Here is a 22,777-nt window from a genome sequence, read left to right as displayed (position 1 = left end):
AGGCTTAGTTATCATCGGGCCTCATTGATTGGCTGCTAAGCCCACTGATGAACTTCATGCAGTGAACTTGTGTAGCACTCTGACAACATTTTGAAAAGGACCTTTTTCTGGCGTGACACCAAGCCCAGTTGTTAATAAGGTGGTTGACTCAGGTTTTTTTTTTTTTTTTTTTTTTTTTTTTTTTTTATCAGCCTTGTAGGTCGATGCATAAGGTTAATGGGGTTCATCTGTAAAGAGTTGGAGTTTATATCTCTCATCTCTGTGGGCAAAGCTTGCTGATGGCATTTAATGTTGAAATTTACGGAATCTACAGTATTCTTATGTAAACACTCCTCTGACGATTGTGAAATAGCCAGCTTTGACATCACTCAACATGAAGTGTTTAAAGAGAACTTTGCAAAGTCACCAACTCTGAAAGGCCAAATCATTTTTGTGCAGTAGCCTGTGAAAAAGTCTGCTGGCTCAAAGTCTTAAACAGCTATAAACTCACCTTTGCTGTTTCCGTCGGGACCTCTGAGGATAGTGCATTCCTCAATGCTGCCGAAGGACTCGAATAGACGCCGCACATCATCCTCTGACTGTTGCTTGTTGAGCATGCCCACAAAGAGCTTTCTGTCTTCTAAAAGGAAAAGGAATAGGTCACAATCAGAAGATCAAAGTTGCCTTTTGATATTCTACAAAAAGACATGTTCACTGAATCAGGCAAGGTTTTGCCCAGACTTCCTTCCATGCAAAAACCATCAGGGAGACATTTTACGATACTTCACAATGTAAGTTTCCCTTTAGCAACCCATTTATTCCTGTTCCAACTAATTTTTAGACTCAACATCATTCTTCTATTTTGCTGAAAAATATATGGCTCCATAGCTGCTTGGTATGTCTCTGAATTCTCACAAACAAAGTTGGTAACGAGCAGTTGCTGGGCAGGTAGCGTATAATAATTAATCAGAACGTATTTGATGTGACTGCATTACAACAGTAAACCACAAAAACAACACAAACAGCTGGAACACACTTTAACACTGGCTGATACTGTAGTTGGTAGACGTGACTCCTGTCACATTAGAAGCATTAGAAAGGGTAATTTATGGTCATCTGCTCCGTTTGAAAAAGAGGCATGGTAATTAGATAATTACAATTATTGCAATACAAACAATTTAATTACAGACTAACAAATCATTGACAGATGCTACTAGTATTTGTATTAAATGCAAACCTGCACAATTCAGAGGTACTTGCTTGAACAACATCTGTTTTATGTAATGGTAAAAAAAAAAAATATATATTTATTTATTTATTTAATTTATTAAAAAATGTATCCACCTGTTTTCTATGTTTCCATTACAATGTTGAAGCGGAAGATTAGTTTGTGATTAAGGCGAGCGAAACAATCTTTAGTGCAGTCCCTGTCCTTGGGGAACACAGTTGGCACTATGCCCTCAGCGGGAGCTCTTGTCACAGATGCTTATGATACAGCATGGCAAAGTTTGCCTAATGGCAGTGACACAATGCTCATTCACATCATATTCAATAGTCGCCCAGTACATGGGCGCTCATAACCGGGTGTCTGATCCCTTTGTGTCGAAAAAAGAAATAAAATAAATTTTGTTACAAACTAATATTGTTCTTGGAGCCTGATTTGGGGTCTTTAAGCTTATGGCTGCCAAGTAACTCCACATTTAAGATATGGTACTCTTTGCTTACAGTGAATAAGGCTCGTGTTTATTCAGTTATTCCGGGGCTCCCATCTTTATCATCTTGCTCTGCACCAGCTCAACTTGTAATATTGCTGTGCCGAAAGAAAAATTATCCATAGGACTCGAGAAAATGAAAAGAGGCTAATGTTTCTGCTGATTTATTTTAGAGAACAACCCACACCTGTAATTTCACAATTACAGTTGTGGTGCACAAAAATAGACTTTTGCATGTTTTTTCGTGTGTGTGTGTGTGTGTGTGTGTGTGTGTGTGTGTGTGTGTGTGTGTGTGTGGATAATGGTCATATCTGGTTGTAGCATGAGCTAAAAACTGGTTTTTCTGACATGTCATTTTTCCACAAATATTCTGTGTAGCCACTTTTCTGCAAGGGAAGAATAAGGTACTCTTTTTAGTTTTAAATGGTCGAGGTAAAGGTGAAGCTCTGATACTCTTGAGTCTTAACCTCTATTTTTCATTTGAAGTATTTCATGTCTATGTTTAGATGAATACATCAAGTACAGAGAGCTATTGTGCTCTACAAAACATCTTTGCAATTCCTGCAGCAGACATGATGAGGCATTCAAGAAGAGGAGAACGACGTGGATCTTACTCGTACTCATCAGACTACTGCAAATATAAAGCAGCTACCTATAGGTAAGGGAATGTGTCTGTCACAGGTATTAGACAAGACAGATGTGCTGGCGTGCCTGTCCTCAGGTCGAGACATAATTAAAATTTTAATTTAAGTAACGATCCACAGTCTTTCCACGGGGCTTCATCTAAATACAGTACCACATTTGTTGCTGTGATTATTATTAAATGAGCATCTCAGAAGGGACACTGGTCCACAATAATGAGACACGTTTAACTATCTAACAAATGAATTACCTAAAAATAAATGTATTAAAAAAGAGATAATAAGTATTCGCTCCACTTACAAAATAAAATGGCTCCTTTCGGTACGTAAGGTAAGAACATTAAATATGAATTTATGTTGCTCATTTTAGCGTAGCGCCAATTGAATGTATTTATTGGTCTGTTCTTCCCTTATGAACACATAGCTGCCCCTTTCCACTGAGCAGCTGATTTTTGTGAAAAATCCTCTTTCAGAAACCAACGAATAACCTCAACTCAACTGTCTTTTTTTTCCGTATACAGAAAGGCACTGGTGGAAGACACCACTCAGACACCCATTATGTAAAAAGTACAAATAACTGATTGTGCAAACACCAGAACCTTACTTCAGTTAAAGTATGTGTTAGCAGTAAAAAAACAACAAAACAAAACAGGAGTATTACCACTGAATTAATGTTCATATTGAAAAGTTGAGGTAGCGAATAAACTTTTAACCTAAAGCAATGTATCAAAACTGATAAGGTATATATCTTTGTCTAGTTTCACAGAAAAATTCTAAATAATTTTCAGTGGACAGGGCAGATGTGGAGCATTGTAATTTGTTCAAAATAAAATGACAAAAGAAGAATAATTTATATAAAAAGGAGATACCAGGGCGCTCCTGGACGTCAGGAAATATGAACGTTCTTGGTTACATCCATCACGTGAATAATACAACACACAGGATCCAAACTCTGTATGGAAGGGCTTGAATAAAATAAAATCAGACTGAGGTCGGGCATGAGTTCATTAGTGTCAGCACATGACAGACAGCATGACTGAGTCACTGAATGAGTGTTTGAGGGATCCGTGGGGCAGACGGTGAAAGTGCATTAGTGCACAACAGCAGCAGATGTGTCAGCGTCTGTTTTTATGTTACACAGAATCTGGGCTTTGTAGAAATGGATGTATATGTTGGGAAATTAATGAGCCTTGGTGCAATTGTGTCTGAAGGTGCACTACAAATTAGCATGTGTATAGGTGTGGGTAAATGAGTGTGTGCATGCATGCATGCTCAGTGTCCGTTCCCCACTGCCTGTGCCTGACAGGGTGTCCTTGCCGAGTCAACAAGACTAATCTGCGCTCTGGCCTTGCACCGAGGGGGAGCAAGCAGGGTGGTGTTGGGTGGGGGTGGGGGTTTACAAGAGCGGAGCACACATCACGGTGGAGGACACACACATATGTGCACACACACACGCAAACAAATCTTGAAATGCGAGTCCCCTATCTTCTCACACACATGCACAGTCGTGGCACACACCTCATTGGCGGCCAGAGTCTACAGTTCCCCAGGGAACACAGTAATAAACATTACATCTTTCTTTAGGTAAGGACTGTTAACACACACACACACACACACACACACACACGCAGTCATATTCAGCAAGAGAGAAAATCAATGTACACCAGAGCCTCAACAACAATGTAAAGTTGCCTCTTGCACACAGACAGTGTCTGACAATGACTCTCCCTGTTTTCCATCTAATGTAATATCCAATTGGCAGTAGTGCTACTAAGAATTTTAGAACATTTTTATTTCTAATCTCTTCATCTCACATCTTTTGCAGCACTGTGACAGCCCTCTCGACTTCATGTTTTATCTGGATTTAGTCAGAAGTCATCAGTTTTATTTCTTCAAAACATTATCAACTGCAACCTTTCCTCCTAAATCCTCCTCAGATGGTTAATTAGACAGAGTTGGAAAGTAACTAAGTACACAACTAAATACTTAAAAAAGGCTTTATATCCTAAAGCAGGGGCTCCGATCCACCATGTTTCAGATGCCTGTGAGTTGTTAGCTGTTCCACACATGAATGATTTTACGACTGAACCTCTCAGATGGCCTTATTTAAACAGCTGTTCAAAACTCAAAGATGTTGAATTATAAATTATTTCACAATAAAAAAAAAAAAAAAAACAAGATTCTTCTTTCCCTCTCTCATTAATTATGGGGACCAGGCCTTAGTTTAGGAGCCACTCGACTAAATCAGCTAATTTAACGTGAAATCTCAAAAATGTGCTAGAAATCAATAATCTGATAATAAATAGGAAATATTTAATTAAGTTTCACAATGCAATGAAACTTGAAACTGTCCTCTGTCATGAAATGGATGACAGAGGACATTTTTATGAGGGCCCGGAAAGTTTAAATATGTTTTACAAGTAATAATGGGCTTTTATTATATTTTTTATTGGATTTTGAATATAGGAATTATGATGGCACATCGTCCTTGTGTGAAAGATCAGCATTTGTCTTCCACTCCTGAACACTGTGAAATTAAACACTGTGGCACCACAATGTCCAGCTTTGATTTAGTACTTCAGAAAACCTATTGGTATGTTGGAACAATGTTGGAAAAAACTGAATAGTGGAAACGGGTTTTGGATATTTATGCAGAAAAAGATAGACCAAAAGAACCGACAGCGGCACGGACATCCTGTGTTGGCCTCCCTTTGCTTCCTCCCACTCGGTGCTCACTTCTGTTCCCCCCTGCTTCATCAATCATGGTCACAGCACCACCAAACTAAATAGAGGAGGATGTCGCACAATCTCCCCTTCGCCCTAAAGTTTTTTTTTCTCCTTGCAGACTAACACCTCTCTCTCAGGCCGTATGCATCTCTCCTCTTATTAACCCTCAGCTCCACCATGCTCCACTCCACTATTCTCTTTCCTTCTTTTGTGTTGCGGAAAAAAATGTTCCAGTGCCAATTATATTGACAACAAGCAAAGTTTGAAAGACTCGTGCCAAAAACGGTCAAAGTACAACAATTAATCTCTTGTTCAGTCCACTGATTAATGTGAGGAGCTGGTCACTACATGGTCTAGATACAGAAAATCACACACACAAAACACCACAGCAAACATTGCCTTTCATTCAGAGAGGCTTGTCGTTGGAATTCATTTGGCTGATATGAACTTGTGACATTAGTCAAATAAGATTTTCTTTGTTGCAGTTATTAAAGGTGTTTGACAAACTAGCGGCCTGATGTGCCCTCGAGCATGACAGGACGCGCATGCACACGCATCAGCGCATATGATAAAACTCCAAAAGAGGAGCTAGAGGCCGTGGCGGCCAGGAAGTGTGCTGTTTACATAACGCGTTCTGGATACTAGAGGGTCCGCCCAGGCCGCGCTGTCAGCCTGTGTTGAGGTACGGGGCATCGTCTAATGGGACAGATAATGGTGAGGCTGATATGTCCAGGCAGAATGTTTTTAGGGCTGGAACAAAGAATGGAAAGTGGAGGAGTTGGGGGGTAGAACGAAGGGCACACAGTACCTCCTCGACTCTCACTGTCTGCTGGCTTCACCTGGATTGGTCTGTTCATCTGTGACAGAGATAGAAAGAGGAGCAGAGAGAGGACAATAGACAAAAGAAAGAGAAAGAAGAGAACAGGAGATAAATAAATGAAAGCATTTAGCATCATGTTCTCATGTAATAGCACATGCTTCTACCCCCACCCCCTTTCAAATAACTTTTTTAGAATCACTCAGCCAAATTGCAGGTAAAGTGTATTGGAAATCTCCAAAGCTGTGGCACTTACAGCCATTGGGGGAATAGCTGGTTGGGAATATGGGTTGGAACATTATTTGATATGAGATGAAAGGAGAGAGAAGGGTTGGATAGGGGGATAAGCAGAGGGATGAAGGGAGCGACAGATAGAGGGATGGTGGAGAGGTAACTCTGGGTCAGAAGAACTGCTGTCACTGTGGATCATCTCTGTTGATGCTTTTGTATGCTATCATGATTCATTGTGTGGTCTAGATATATTATTGTGGATAAAAAAAAAAAGATGCACACAGAAAAATCAGCATTATATAGATGTGGTATCTTTGAATTGTCAAACTCCTGAGCTGCACTACAAATTGTTCACATGCAATCTTCCTAGACAGATTGCACAAGGGTTGTGCACACACTCTTTTACAAATGAATGAACACACGCACACACACGCACCTTGTGTCCCCCAGTGAGACCTTTCCACAGAGTGTCCGCTGAGGCACTCCTTTCATTTCACTCCTGCCTGTCAAACCTTCCCTCTCCACCTCACCACCCTGCTAAACGTTCACCACCAATCAATTTTTAATAATGCCAATCGCCACGCTGCCAAGAGGAACAGCGGGGGGGGCAGCGAGGAGAGGAGAGGAGAAAGCTGGGGGTGAAAGGCGAGGAGGGAAAGGTCAAGGTTCTGTGTGATGCAGCATCAGTGTTTTGCTAAATGTCATTAAATCTTTTCTTTTGAGTTTGCTGATACAGTCATCATCTTAATGAATCTTGGAGCTTTCAGATAATTCACCAAAAGCAAAAACCTTTGAGCGTGAGGGTACGATGTCAAGACACAAACACAATTAATGTTTGGACCTTTAGCCTTTTATGGAGCTTTTTTTTGCTGCTGATATTAAATCACATCACTCGCCGAAACACTTATTTAAAATGGAGTTACCCATTCCTTCCTCTCTCTCATCTCCTCCCTCTTTTGGACAGTCAAGAGAACCCTACTAATGTTTTTAATGTGCTGTGATGCATTATTTATCAGACCGGCTGTTGATACGGAAAAAGGATGAGAAGGGATAAAGAAAATGGGGAGCAGAAAAAAGAGAGTTTAAAATGAGTAAAAGAGAGCGAGGGAGAGAGAGAGAGAGCGTGAGTTAGAGAGGATGTGAATCAAAGAAAAAAAACATTCAACAGGAAAGAGTGTGATCAGAATGGTGAAACCGTGCAGGGTGAGGAAGAAGAGAAACTAATTGAAAACAGTAAAAAAAAAAAAAAATAATAATAATAAAGGAGGGGGGTGTTTGAGGAAAGAGAAATGTGGTAATAAAAAAAGGAGGTGAGGTGAGGAAGGAGGAGACACGGCAGAGGAGTGAGGAAAAGAGGACATAGGGGGAGATGAGGACATAGATCAGAGTATGGGACAAGGTCAACCCAGTGCTCCCAGGGGGGCTATAAGCCTGCATATATATGAATGTTTTTACCGTGACCCATACAAATGGTCTGGCCTCAATCTGACCTAATTGTGTTCCACCTCCACTGGTTTTATATGCAAGCGCTGGTCTGAACCTGCACTGAATGTGATGGCGCTGACCCCGTGAGGCTCTCTTTAACCTTCCTGCTTTTCATTTTTTTTTATGTGCTAGGATTTAGGGACTTTAGAGAAATTATTATTATGTGAAAGGCATTAGAACTTTATACTTTTTTAAAAAGGACAAAGAAAAAAATCTACATCACCTTACTCCTAAAATCTCGTGACACATCATCATGTTGATGAAACTACTTCTTGTATTACCGACCTCACAAAGGAAGGCTGCAGTAAAATATTGAAACTGGGTGCTTTAAACATTACAAAGGTTCCATTGCACTCTTAAAACAGGCTGGAATATCCTTCTATCAGCAAAAATACAAACTACATAAATTTACCCCTTTTATACTCTCTGCACATTTTCATATATGTCCCTTATCATTGTATCATTGTTAGAAGGCAACTCTTTGTTAAAAGTGCACTTCTTTGTTCGAATTGAATATAAATTCCTAATATCTAGAATTTAAGTTGATTCTATATTCATATGTCAGCTCTTTTTTTTTTGATACAGATCAAAATAACATTAAGTGGTTAAACCATCATTTTCTTTTGTAACTGAAAGCTGAGTGCAGTTTCATGGGCTCTCTATCAGTATTTTCCATTATCCCAGGCCCATAAACTGCTTCAAGGTCAGTTTTATCATCCTGCTCATAATAGGGTGAGTTAGCACCAGCCCACTGGACAACTGATCCCAAAACAGTTGTTAAAACCAGACGCTGACTAGCCTGGATAGCTCCCCTAGGATGTCTCTGGTAGAGTTAGCCAAAGCCAGATGGCAGCATTGAGCAGCAGAAGCAATACAATTCGCAGACAATACAGGGAGCTCTGTTTAGCCTAATGCCAGTAGGAAAATAAACCCCATCGACGTTTACACACAAAGGCAAGAAATGCAGCCGTACACACATACACAAGCATGTGGGCACACACACAAGTTGGTAAGCTTACATGACTAAAGATGCTCTTTCATGCACAAGCTTGGCCCCTGCACTAACATGCAAACATCCACCAATAGGCCTATGCATCCAAGCATACATTGGAAACATACAGTAGACACACACACACCAGGCAGATATGTAAATGTATCCTTGTGAGTCAACATGTGAATTAAATTGGCTCATCTCTCTATGCACGGCGAATAAATCGTATGGAACACTTTTTTTCCTCTCAGCCTTGTAAATGCTACCGCCTATTCTTCCACACACAGGCCTTTTAAAACAGTGTGTTCAAGTGAATTCACACGTGGACGCTCTCACACACGAACACACACACACACACACACACACACACACACACGCGCGCACATGGTCTAAGCTCCATTGTTGCTGAACGTCCACCTCAGCAGCCTTGTGTTAGAGCAGCCTTGGTGTACCAGATGATTGACAGCTCAAAAAGAACTGAAGCTATACAAATGCACTGTAATACACAACACACACAGACACACACTCTTGCTACTCTCCTCTGTTGATTATGTAACTCAATGACAGCGCTCTACCTCAGTGCTGCCATAGATTCCCTGCTAACTAGAAGCTGAGGGAATTCATGGTCTGCATGCAGTCTGCGCTGTACCAAACTGGTGAGTCATTCTTCTGAATCAGTCTAGTACGGGCTGAATGTCTAGCAAGGCCCAAAAGATTAGTTGAAAACAGTGCGGGACTATAGTTTGCTTTATTGGATTCTGCCTTAAAATGGGACAAAATTGAAGTCCTTGATCTGAGTTTTGCTGCTTACTGTATTGATTCCACTGTGTGCAAACCACAAAAACAAAGTTACAAGACATGTTACAATGACAACTCTCTGGGATTTCTATCCCTCAAATTTCTGTATAGCACCTTGTTATGTCAAATGGGGTTCAATACTGTTTCAATACAGTTTATTACACACTGCTAAAGACAGCGCAAGTGCCTGCATCCAAAGCAACGTATGTGCACACAGCCGCAGTAACACACAATGCTCACAAGGACACAGGGATACACTGTCACTCATATCGCATTATTGTCTGCAAAAAAAGCCAAAAAGAATATTGAAAGTATGCTTTACGAAACTCGAGAGAGGGGAGGGAGAATTTTCTCATTTTCACCCTTGTCTTGCAGATGTGTTTTTGAGAGAGAGAGAGAGAAAGTGAGAGAGAGAAAGAGAGTAGAGCAGTGCAGGCCAGGTCATTTCATTATCACAGTGAGAAAGCACTCCATGAAACTCTCCCAGGGAACCAAGGAAGGCTGCCTTTATAATATTTCTCCTCTACTATTGTCAAAACTTGCTCTACTTTACATTCTGCTGCTGAAGGCCTTTTTCCTTTGCCTTCCAATTGCTTTCATTCCCATTTGAATGTTGAGGCGTTTTGGGTTTTTTTGTGCTTTGTACATTACATGAGACTTCAGTGTACTGAATTTGACATCAAGTGTCACAAAAGGAGCTCTTCCAGATGCTCAGATTCCCTGCAGTAGCAATACCGCTGGGTCTGAATCTAACCAAATGCTTGTCTTCGTACTGTCAAATGAGCCACTGGTGCTCGACCCGGATCTGCTTTCCAAAAGATCTCAGCATGCAACACACAACAGTCATCTTGGGATGGAAACGTGCCAATGGAAACATTAGCTGAACAAATATGGTTACAACCCTGAGATGCCTTTGGGAAACTGGGTACTTGTGTGGAAAGATAAAAAAACAAAAAAAAAAAAAACCAAACAAACTGTCACTACCTAGATTAGCTGAAAACATTTTGCAGGTCCTCTTTCTGACCACCTGCTGTAAAAGCATTGATTTTATATTTATTAATTCATAGAAGCATTAAAATCACTCTGAACACCCTCCGCATTTCCAGCAAAGCCTCAACAGTAGACGTGAAATTTTCATTTTATTAACCTTTGTAACCTCTTGAGCCTTTTACAACATCTGCAGGGCAACACCCGTCCACCACGCTTTCTGTAGCCCTGCATAAAGAAGTGCTGTGATGTGACTAAATGAGCTGGAATCAGCTTTTGTGGAGGGGAAAGTTATTTTTCTCATGGCACAAGATGTGTTCATTGGGAGTGAAATTCACATCAGCCAGTCACCTCAGACTCAATGATGCTCTGAGCAAGTGTGAAGGCTAATGTTGGGAATGAATTTTTTTCCAGCCAACAAGTCGCAGACAGAGCTACTGAGGCAGATGTTTTATATATAACATTAAAGTTAGGAATTTCTGATATTGCCCATTGCTAATGGCATGCTAGCTCATGTCCTATTCAGTTGTGCTGAATAGGACATGAGGTGTTTCTGCAGTTCTTAGTGTATGCTTGACAAAAAGTATTTTCCTTCTTACTGTGACAAACTTGCGGAGTTGACCTTTTAAAATTAGGTTTAAAATGCATTTTATCAGTTGACATGCCACGTTCTGCATGGTGATGACTTTGTTACAAAAGCCTGTAAATACTGGCAAATATTCAGCTTGAAGAGTTTTCTGTTTTTCAAAAAGCTTATGGAGTGTTTTAGCTTACAGGAAAAAGACAAATCTTCGTTTGGCTGTAAAACCGCTTTTTCTTTCCTTTGTCATTCTGTTTGGGTATTCCGATTGCGGTAGCATAACAGCTAAGCTCCCATCTGGACCTTTTGCGTTTTTTCCCAATAAAATTATGAGTTAAAACGTGAGTGGAGTGAGACTGTGCTCACATTTTAAGATTTTTAACTTATAATTTTTTTTGAAAGAAAGTATTAAAGCATCTGCACTACAACCCAGACAATAATTTGTCAGGTATAAAGCAGTGACGTGCCATCAAGGGAAAGAAAAGTGAGCACGCTTGCCCAGCTAAAAACATTGATTATATGATTATAATATTATATTACATGATTGTAGTTGAAGAAATACAGATGGTAGTTGCCATCAGCTGATACTGCCTGTGTTTGTTCAGGGTTCACAGAGCAGCAGCAGCTATTGTCCATGAAAGCTGGTTGCTAGAAGTCATCGTAGCTCTTGTCTCTGTCATTAACGTGGGCATGGCAGTGTCCTATTGACTAAGGTATGGGCATGTCAATATGACAAGGACAGAAATATATTTACAAAAAAAAAAAAAATAAAATAAAAATCTTAATGAGCTTTGAGGATAATCAAAGTTTGGTTACCAAACATCTGCAGTCAGCCTTTATCCTTTATCTGTTATGGTCCTACAGCCTTACATGCATGCAGATATTTGTGTGGAAATTAAACTTGTGCTTTAGAAAACTACTTCACTATTTCCACCGTTGCTTCCTATGTGTTATGAGGAAGCAGTAACAAGTTAAGAAGGAAACCAGACTGTGATTTAAGTTTGAGACAGCATGTTGTTAAAGAAGTAGTGCAGCAGCTTTCAGGCATAGATCAGTATGGAGGTTGTGTATAAAGAAGACTAGTGAGAGAGAGAGAGCGAGGGATCCTTAAAAAGTCTTAAATTATATTACAGAGGTCATTTTTGAGATGTTTTTACTCTCTACTGCACATTTCATATATTTCGTTTAGTTTCAGTTCAATGGACTAATCTTAATACTCCTTTGGTCAGGATGGTGAAGAGGCAGAGAACAGCTAAATACAGGAGAGAGAGTCTTAGGACAAGAAAGACAGGGAGCACAAAACTCATGAGACAGGACAGGAACTGACTTTAAGAGAGATTTGCAGCTACTACTGCCATGAAAAGGTACGCTGTCATCGGGCCCATTTTTCTTGTAGTAAACAGCTGAATGGTGTGTGGGTTGGAGGGGGGGTGGTTGTTTGGCTCTGCTCACCTTAAAAAGTCACCACACACAACTGGAATAAAGCAACAAAACGTGCAGTTACGGTTAAATCTGTCAGTTTCGTTTTTCCCCCTTATCTATTTTATTCTTGTGTTTCTACTTTCTTGTATGTCTAAAGTAGTTGTAAAAGGTGTAGTTTCCCATTGAGGGACTTATAAAGGATGATTATCTTATCTTAAAATGTTTGTTCTCCCTCAACACTTTTTTCATTTTACTCTCTTGTATAGAATTCTGCATTCAAATATACACACACATTTTGATTCTTTCAAACTGGCGTTTCATTAATTCAATTGATTGTCAACTCAACAGTGATGGGCCATTTCCTGTTCAATCTGTTGATCAGTCAAAATGCTTTGATGCACTCAAAAACTCACCTGTCTCCTTTGCACTGCATGCAAACAGACTTTAGGGATTGTATTGTGATGGTTGTCAAAGGCCTGAAATTTGATCCTAACCCTTAGACCTTCAGGTTTAATCTCCAAAATGTCTACACGTTGTAGTGGGCTCTTTCCTTCATCTGTTCGTCTTTGTTCTGACTTATGGCCAAACACCAAACACCAAGATCGCCATCTGTGTGCAAAGGTAAAGAGCACTAAAAAGCAAAACTTCCTGATCTCTCTCTCTCTTTGTTTGGGTGCATTCTTTTCTCCTTTATCCCTTCTCATCTTTACAGACAAACAGGAGTGGGGAATCTACTTCACCTCAGATCAAGGATTAAAAGAGTATTTTCTGACGATGGGATGGTCTGGCCCAGTTGTTGGTCTGAGATTGAGTGGCAAACTGCTGTCAGCCTGAGTGGACAAGAACAAAATAAATACTAAGAAAAAAAAACCCAAAAGGCATTCAGATGAATTGTGAATTGGAACAGACTGTGTTTTCTTTGGCTGGTAGGAACATCAGTGTCGCTACGCTGTGAATTATTGCAAATGAGACACTGGCCTTCATTAATCAGAATTTCCTGAAGTTGAATATGCTGCTGTAGATGATGACGCACTGCACTGAAAACATGTTCTGAACAATGACTCCAATCCACGTGGTTTTGATGGCAGAACTTTAAGACTCAGTCATAGTGAGTGATGAATCTGAACTGCAGAGGTTGAATGTTAAAATTGCTTTACTGCCCACAGAAAATACAGTCCTGAAGCAACTCAATATGAATTGCTTCCAATTCATAAATTGCTATGAATTCAATATGATTTGCTTTCTTCCCCAAATCCTATTCAGAGCTGCTGTATGAATGAAAAAAGAAAAATGCAGGAATCATATTTCTCTCCCTGTTTCTATATGCTGCTGCTTGCTCTGTGGTGCTGCTGTCCCAGTAGTATCTACTGAGATCACTCTTTCTCCACAAAGGCAGGTGAAAGGGAAACACACAGAAGATCACACAAAGGAGGCGAGGCTGGCTGTTCAACCCTCTGATCATTCCTCCATCTACATAAATTTTTTTTTTTTCAAGCATACATGAAGACAGATATTCATTCTTGACCTTGTGAGCAGCATGCATAAAAAAATAAATAATGTGAACTCAAAGGCTCACTTACCGCCTTTTTTTCTGGACTTTTATTTGCAGGCTCATCCTGCCTTTGCCTCCTGATTAAAGACTATTTCTTCCGTAGCTCTGTTGCTACTTTCTCCAACTTTGTGAAGACCTGTTGTTGGAGAACTAGTTACAAAACATGGACATTTTAAAAGCTGCAAGTTATCACACCCCCACTCCTCCTCCACTCCTATTCTCTTCTGCCTGCAGTTGGTTGAGAACAGCAATGCTTTTCTCACATCCATTGTTTGATCCATTTCACACCAGCCCACCTCTTCTTTATCTCCTCCTGTTTTCTCCTTCTTTCACTGGCAAGCTGCCTGAGCACTCGCAGTAGTGGGACGGCTCTCGAGCAGTTTTGAATGAGAGGTTAGAATGCAAATGTAGAGCTCTTTCTGTTTTCCTTTTCTATTCTTGTTGCACATCTTATTATTTCTCTCTCGTTCTTCTCCCTCCTCTTCTCCTGTATGGATTTGGTGTCGAATTGAGTAAATGAGTGTGAGTGCGAAAGCTATTTTTTCCCACAGTGAGTTGATGCATAATACAGTGTTTCCCCCGTTTCCCTCTATCGTTTCTTTGCTCTACCTGGGCAAGATTTGCTGTGCAATGAGAGAAAACAGGATATACGCTCGCTGCAAATGCTTTAAAAGGAATCAACGGTCTACAATTCTGTTGTCGCGCCATAACTGGATAGAAAACGCATATCATCTGCACCTCCAAATGAATTTATCCCGTCAAAACCTCTTTTACTTTCAAACTTGCCTGTGACACACACTTGCACGCACGCCGCACCCTCGCACACCATAACCTCAGATGCATATACACAATCCCATCCATACTACATATCAAATATTTGTTCCTGGTTTTTTAGGACATAAAATATTCCATCTGACTCTGTCACACTCTTTGATTCAAAAAGAAACATTGTTAACAGAAGACACTCACACAGAGTGAGAAATAGGCTCCACACACACATGCTCTCCAGCAGCCCGACCCCTTGTGAAAGTTACATAATTAGATGTACAGCACCTTGGCAATCAACAACTCTGATGTTGCCATGGGGACTATAGCTTTGACTATAAAAAGAAAGGATCTATATGTGGAGGCGGCTGAGGGTGGAGGTGTGGAGTGAGGCAGTGATAGAAAGTAAGAAGAGAAGACATGGAAAATGAACAAGTGTGAGAAAATTGGTGCGAGAGAAGTAAAGGTGTTGCTGAGGGGCTAAGCAGCTCTCGTTTTATGTGTGAGCGTGCGTCTGTGTGTGTGTGTTGAACCTACATCTGTGGGATTACAAGTGTTCAAACCTTGTTCAAACCCTTAGTGTGTGTATGTGTATATATGGGTACTCCTGTGCATGTTATCTCACAGAACTGAAAAAAAAAAGAAAAAACATGGACAAAATGTGATAGAGTCGGGCTGTAAGTGAGAGGAAGAGAAAGAAAAAAAGAAAAAAGCTAACTAGAGAAAGTGTAGAGGACAAATTTCAGTTTCACTCTCTCCCTCTCCCTCTAAGCTTACTGCATTTCCTGGGCTTTGCAGCATATAGTAAAGATTAGACCAGACGAGAAAGCCATAAATTCTACTTTTCTCTTCCAGAGGTGAACATAAATCATGGCTCGTACTGGTGTGCTATCACTGGGTTTTTGCTTTTCACTTTTCTAATGAATAAAAAAAAAAGAAAACAAGTTCAAAAGCTGTCATATTCTGAGCTGGGCAGACTGCTTTCACTTCCATCCCCCCACAACCTTTGTCCTCTACTCCCGCCATCACTGAGGCACAGACAGAATGAGTGGTTTTCCATAATTGCTGCAGGACTATTCATGAGCTGCATATTGCTGGACTATGTGTGTGTGTGTCTGTGTATTAGAAAAAGATAGTAAGAGCTTGTTTTAAAGGCCTGTGCATATAAATATACCTTACAGCATATGCAGATGTAAATATAGATACAAATAGCATCATGGGTAAACTTACCATGAATACGAAATGCAGCCACTGTTATGTTCAAATATGCACTAAAATGTGCACATATGTGAACATACTTTGTTCTACGCACACATAAACACACCCTTGAGTTTGTCTCATGAGGTTCGGGGCTGAGAAGATGGTGCTGTAATGAGCTGTCACTCACAATAGCCTGCCCTTCTATTGGAAAAAGGCAGAAAGAGATGCAGTTATGAAAAAAATAATAAAATAAAATAAAAATGTATATCGGGCCTTTGTACAGTAATGGTCTCCAGAGCCTGCCTCGTCTTTTAATCTGCGGGAAAGTTAAGAACGAGCAACTTCAACAAAGCAACTTTTTGTCCCCTGTTAGTATTTTGTCAGACATCAGTTGTAAAAGGGGGATTTGACTGAAATGCTGTGGCAGTAAAACACAGTCTTACCCTAACAACCTTCGCCCACCTGATTATGAACAGACACATAAAGGAAGAGTCTGACACTTTGCAACTTTGCAAGTAGAAACCAGTGGACACTGCTCATTTCCAGCTAAAGTCACTGGCTGCTGCTTTGTTCAAATATGACAATTTTTCCTAAACCAATCGCGTTGACGGAACGGCTTGCCATCCTCAGCAACGGCAACACTGCAGGTGCCTTGGTTCAGCGCTCTTATTAAAATAAAGAAATGGACATTTTTCATTCAGGAATGGTGTCAATATGAATGTCTGGCATTACTTTGAGTGGAGTAAAGGGAGAACAAAGACATAAAGAAGGAGCAAGAGTGATACAAGCATAAAAAAAAAAGAATAAGGGAGTTAGTAATTGCATAGAGATGTCATGTATGTCTGTAGTACACAACCGAAATCCTGCAAGGCCTATTATGCAACTGATTAACCTCAGTACTCCTCTGTTCTCTCTCCACTCAGAAATGACAGGAGGAGAGATAAGTGAGAGATCAGTTCCTCTCTCTTTCTCATAACCATACCAACACACTCCCCCTCGCTCCTGCACATTTCCACCAAATAATCACTAATTCCACACTCTCCGGCTGATTAAATATAGAAAAGGGAAGAAGAGAGAAAGGGGAGAGAAAGAGATGAGTGCTGGGAACAGAGGAACAGAGCAGATCGAGGGAGAAGAGAGGAGTTAAGAGTGGAGGAGGAGGAGTAAGAAGGAAGTGATAAAGTCAAATCTGCCTGTTAGGCTCCGCCAAAGAAACAACAGGGAGTTTTTCAGTAAGACAGCTCTACTGGCTCCCAGCTAGAGCCCAGGTGGGCGATGTGAATGTTCTCTCACTCCCACACACTTAAGAGTCAAAAATATGCACACGCACGTGATTGAATGCAGGACACATTTGCACGCACAAGCGCTGCTATTCGCGTGTGGTATACCAGGCTGCCTACATTGACGCACTCACACACACTAGCACGCACACAAACAATGAACACACACCCAACAACAAACTTCACTCAATGCAGAAAGAAACAATCTTTCATCTTTGTCATACGCCAAGGACACAGCCAAAGTGTCAATCTGTCTCTCTTTGTCTTTTATTACGCAATACTCATTCACATATCCACACTGATTGCTTCAGCTACTCAGTGGAACGTTGTTATGTGCTTGTGCCCTCTGTCAAGCTACACACAAGAAAAAGCCAGGAAGAGACTGAAGAAGAAGACAAGTGACAATGAAAATGAACATAGAGCTGTAAAGAAATGTAAAAATACGAATCGCTGTCCCTGCATATTTTCACCTTTGGCTCATTTTTTATTTAACAATTTGGTATATTGTACTTCTTCCACCCTGTACTGGTTTCTCTTCCTTCACATCTGTTTCATTTGCCACCTTCACCTTTTTTTTTTCTTCTTGCAAAAATGAATCGTAAGTCTAGGATGAAATGAAGTTAAGAAATTTTTCTACTCATTACTCTGGGGATTTGAATGTGTGAACGCAAACCAGCTCCAAAGTATAATAAGGTCCAATAATGTCTGATTATAAAAATAGACTTGAGTCATTTTCTGGAAAACTCACAGCGAGCGATGATGACGAATGTTGATGACGTTTGTATTCTTGCACCACCCTTCACCTAAACCGAACGTGGTATTTCCAGTAGGTGAGAACAGGTTTCATATGAAAAATTTTCAATTGAATGCTGCATGTATAACAGGGAAAGTTCATTTGTGGAGATGGCTTAACAGTAAAAGATAGTTTCAAGGAGCAGCGATTCCAGGGGGAAGTGAGAGAGAGTGAGAAGGGAAGAGGCGGGAGTACGATTTCATTATCGATAGAGGAAAAGTTCCTTCAAATTGAACCTCTAAAGTATCTCCATGTACTTTTCCTCTCAAAGAGAGGGAGAATTGAACAGGAAGCGGAAGGCCGAGGATGTGAATGAAGAGGTGGTGAGGAGGAAAACAGCAGCATATTATTGACCAGGAAAAATTTTATGTATTGATCGCCTCACTCTCATTTATAATGCAAACCAAGGGTGTCAAAGTGCTCTTGGACTTTGAAGGCATTCTAAGCAGACATCAGGCAAATATGAATTAAAGTAAGGCTAAGTTTTAAAAAGAGACTCATCACATTGTTATTCATAGATTTAAAAATTTTAACTCATTAGCTCAGTGAACCCCACTGAAGGGGTTCATTGCTATGACCTCATTTGTTTCAGTATGAGCTCTTTCTTTATCAACAACGCTTGCTAGCTGGTGCAGCAAACTTTCTTGAGATTTTGATAAACACGCTTTGTATGCTTACTGCAGCTTATTGTATGACAACTGCTTAAGCCACTATTGCAGTGACCTTTTTGGTATGTCAACACATCAGTCTATAAATTGTGTTCATGTCTTGTTTGACTTTTGTGATAAAATCCTGTTAATTTGTGACATGGTGAAATAAAGTCGGGCAGCAGCACAAGCAAAAGAAGATTACAAAGCCGGCAAGCTGTCTCAGCATCATGATGAATGTGGAAAGTTTGCCAACATTAGCCGCTGCACTCCCACATCAGGCAGGGTAAAGCTGAAGCAGCAAACCCCCCTGTGTGCTTATGCAAATGAGCAACAATGTATGTTATTTCCTCTGAATTCAACTTTTCATTTGTAAGCAGATTATGCTGTTCCATCTCTCAAAAATATACAGTCTCACCTTACAAAGGTCATAATATAACCGGTACCCCCGCTGAACATCATCACAATTATGTGTTTCTGAACAGAGGAGCTCCTGCCATTCTCCCTGGTATCATTTTGAGCCCTATGCTTTGATGTACTTTGCAGGAGGGGTGCCAAAACGCTGCAGTTTTTCGTATTTATCTTGTCTTTGGAAACAGACCCCCTTTACACTCTGGCACAAGATGACTCAGATGAACTTGGATTTTTTCCAGACTGAACTAAACTGCATTTAAGTGTGTGTAAATGCACCCAAGACAGACCAAAGTCGGTGGTCCATCCTCCTCAGGGGTGCAACAAGGTAAGTTCCATATGCCTGCTAGTTCAAATACAAACATAAATGGTTCAGAGAAATTTAATAGAACCTGAGTTGAATTTTAAGATTTTTGTACAGGTATTTTCCTTCATGTTTAAAATGGTCTAGACCAACAGTAGCTTATTCTACTTATATAATCAATAATTGCTTCCAGGGACATAAAACAATTGTGGAATGTATAAAATCTGTGTTCATCATTGCAGCGTCCTACACGTTTGAATTGCTTTTGATTTTCTGTGAAAAAACGTCTGGCTGAAGTAGTTTTCTAATAATTTCTAAAGGGAAAGTGCGGATCCATCACCTGAGATGCATTTTAATGAAATTTGGACTAATGAAGCCATATCGCAAAACCCGTGGTTGTTTTGGTTGTGAGTGCTGAAATCAAGAATTGCTTCAATACCTTGTTGGGCAACCACTTCCAGTTGTCAGACTTCCACTTTTAACATCCAACCACTCTAAAAACTTCCCCTGGGATACCCCATATGTCAGGGGTAATGTTTTACGTTGTATGAGTTAAATTAAAGTGCTTATGCAACTCTGTGGTGAAGCAGCCTTTATTTTCAATTCCTGTCAAGATAGGTATTATGTCATTCTTATGACAGCGCTGGCCAATATGTCAGCCTCTTTAGGCTGAGTGCATCCATCTGTGTTACTATATATCTGACTGTAATATCTTGCTGGCTGTTGGCCAACTGAATCTCGGTCTACCGGGGTTGCTACTGTATCTGATAGTATCTCCCTGGCTCTTTCCTCTACCACCACTGCCACGGACCTAAAAATATTGGGCAGACTAATAAGAACGCAAATTCAAGCCAACTTATAATACCCTTTTAATATCCACAAAGAGAACTGATTAATTGTACACTCAAACAAATTTCAGTGAGAACCAGAATCCAAATCCATCTCGAAATGTGCAAATTTGTACGTCCAGCATTTGCAGAGACTTTTAACATGAAGAAATCTATAGATATCCAAGTGAATACGCTCATGGCTGAGTGCCTAGGAATGCTGAGGCAAAATGACTGATTTCAGACGACAGTTTCTCCCCCTGCAGAGTTAAGAGGGCCCAGTGGCCCTTGGGAGCAGCCTGTCACAAGTAGAGAAACTCCTGCTGGGGCCACTCTGTTGAGGTTTTCAGCCAGCTCCCAGGGGGTCCCCACCACCACTTACCCGTTGAAACAAAAATCAATGGCTTAATGACCCAAAACAGGAAATAGAATGAGAAAAAAAGAAAGTCCCTAAAACAACAAAACGTCTTTTGGCTCAGGACATTCTGTCCCGAGCATTCATTTGTTTGTGTGTGTGTGTGTGTTTGCGTGTTGAAAGAAATTTGTTGGGATGGTAAGTGAGTGTTTGTGTGTGTTTATGTGCGTGCGTGCGTACATGCACATGCAGGTTTGAAAGAGTGAGCTTACCCTAGCTTCGTGGCGCAAAACATATTGATTTATTGATTGCCTGTTTCACCCCCTCACCATCTCTCTCTCGCGCTCTCTCTCTTTCTGCCTGTTATACAGGCTCTGGGGACTTCAGACTGCAGCGGGGACTGAAAAAGGGACGTGAGGTTTGGAGAGATGGAAGAGCAGAGAGAGTCAGAGGAGGAGAGAAAGAGACAGAAAGCAGGGGAGGAGTGTCCCATCTAAGAGTTGATCCAGCAGCCTTTTAACCAAGGCCCCTACATCATTCAGATTTATGAACTAAGGTCACGACCAAATCAAAACCTTGACCTATCTGTGAGGATGCCGATTTATAAGCACCTTGTAGTGAAGAGTGGAGTGGACTTGGTAGGAAGCTAGTATGTTTCTCCTTGGCCCTGGCTTCCCAGTGGAGATAGCTGGATCAGGGATGGAGGAGGGAATGGCTGTAATTTGTGATTAGCGGAGGGGCTTTGCTTTATGACATACTACCCCTGGCTGGTGCAACTTACCGTCCAAAAGAATGTCACTGTCCAATGCCATATAAAGCTCGCTATATCAGAGTCAAGAGGAGATCAAAGTTCCACCTTTGCTTAGTGGGGCATTTTCAAGATGTGTGAAGTCACACAGGCTATAGCTGTTGCTGGGCAAGCAGGAAAACAACCTCAAACAGGTTTTCACAAACCAAACTGCTAAACATTGCCACAAAGTACCACCAACACATAATGAGCTTATCTGCTAATACTTAGGGTACTTTGCTAACAGAAACATGTGTCACCATCGATTTGTACCCCCTCCAGTTGCTCATGACTCATGGGGGATGCTTATAACAAGCATCCCCTTATGTTAGCCTAATGTCCCTTCCTAAACCCAGTCTCTCCATAAATTATGGACAGGATGAAATATGAGTCGCTATTTGACAGCCCTTCATTTCCCCCTCCCAGAGAGACACAGCACAAAGCAACATTTGCTGTTTTTTTCCCCCATCCCTCCAAGAACAAGAACAAAGGATGAACCAAAATGAATTACCCCATGAAACAGTGAATAACAAAGAGGGAATCCAACAGGAAAGAAAGTGCAAAGTCACAGAGAGACAAAGAGAGACCACGGTAACTCTTTCCATCTTCCTCTCACCAGTTGCCTCGTGGTTGTCATGACGACTTCTTATCCTGGGGCTGGTCTGCTTCCCCTGGAGGCAGCTGGGAAATCAGGTAGGAGAGGGCCATGGGACCATGGCCGTTCTATTCTTAAATACACAGCATCAGGCAAATGCAATTACAAACCCAAGGAGGGCCTGAGTCTAATCTAATAAAGCAGAGGTTGTCCACGTGGTGAAAGCCTGCCGTTCGCCTGAGATGGCATACCCAGACACAGAGCGCCATGGCATCCCTGTGGCATGGACTAACCCCCTGCCATGCTGGGAGAAACTGGATGTATGACTCATATAGCTTGGACAGCAAGAGCATAATTTTACTTCTAACACACCAACTGAATATTTCCTGAGTAAGAGGTGCAATGACTTCAATATTAATGTTGCATATAGTTGATATACATGGAAACCCTATTAAGTGCACTCAAATCACAAGATTTGTGAACCATTTGGCAAAATTTAAGTGTCGCAAGTGTACTTATAAACAGTGTAAATGTGCACTCTATTTTATAAAGTCATCATGGTCTGAAATTTTGCTGATTGCATGTGCTTTGCAACCAGATTTCTTGCAGTACAGTGTTTTTCTGACGTGGTGAGTCAAACAAAATCTGTCCACTCCGAGGGGTTAAAGAGTTCGATTGAGTCTTGGACGTCAGCTCGTCAACACCAGCCAACTCACTCAGATTACAAATGAGAGGATCTGACGATGGCGGCTGCAGCCAAATTCCTCTAATTAAAATCACAATGACTGAAAACGCTGCAACACTGGCTCGTTTTTACTGAGGGAGACCTACTTTGCCCTTATGAAAGGAAACCTGGAGAGGAAAGGTTAATAACGCACAACTCCGTGGTGC

General features: G+C 40.9%; 1 protein-coding gene across 1 annotated transcript in view; it reads right to left on the bottom strand.

Moving 5' to 3' along the window:
• The window catches only part of celf4 (CUGBP, Elav-like family member 4), a 77,601-nt gene that overhangs the window by 12,112 nt on the left and 42,712 nt on the right, over nt 1-22,777 (bottom strand). The window contains exons 3-4 of the mRNA XM_029502933.1: nt 5,868-5,916; nt 491-619 (exon numbers count right to left, since the gene is read on the bottom strand). Of these exons, the coding sequence (XP_029358793.1) occupies nt 491-619; nt 5,868-5,916 (178 nt within the window). The remainder of the gene's footprint in view (nt 1-490; nt 620-5,867; nt 5,917-22,777) is intronic.

Source organism: Echeneis naucrates, chromosome 5, assembly GCF_900963305.1.
Source record: "Echeneis naucrates chromosome 5, fEcheNa1.1, whole genome shotgun sequence".
NCBI classification, from domain to species: domain Eukaryota; kingdom Metazoa; phylum Chordata; class Actinopteri; order Carangiformes; family Echeneidae; genus Echeneis; species Echeneis naucrates.
This window is presented reverse-complemented; position numbering and strand designations above follow the sequence as displayed.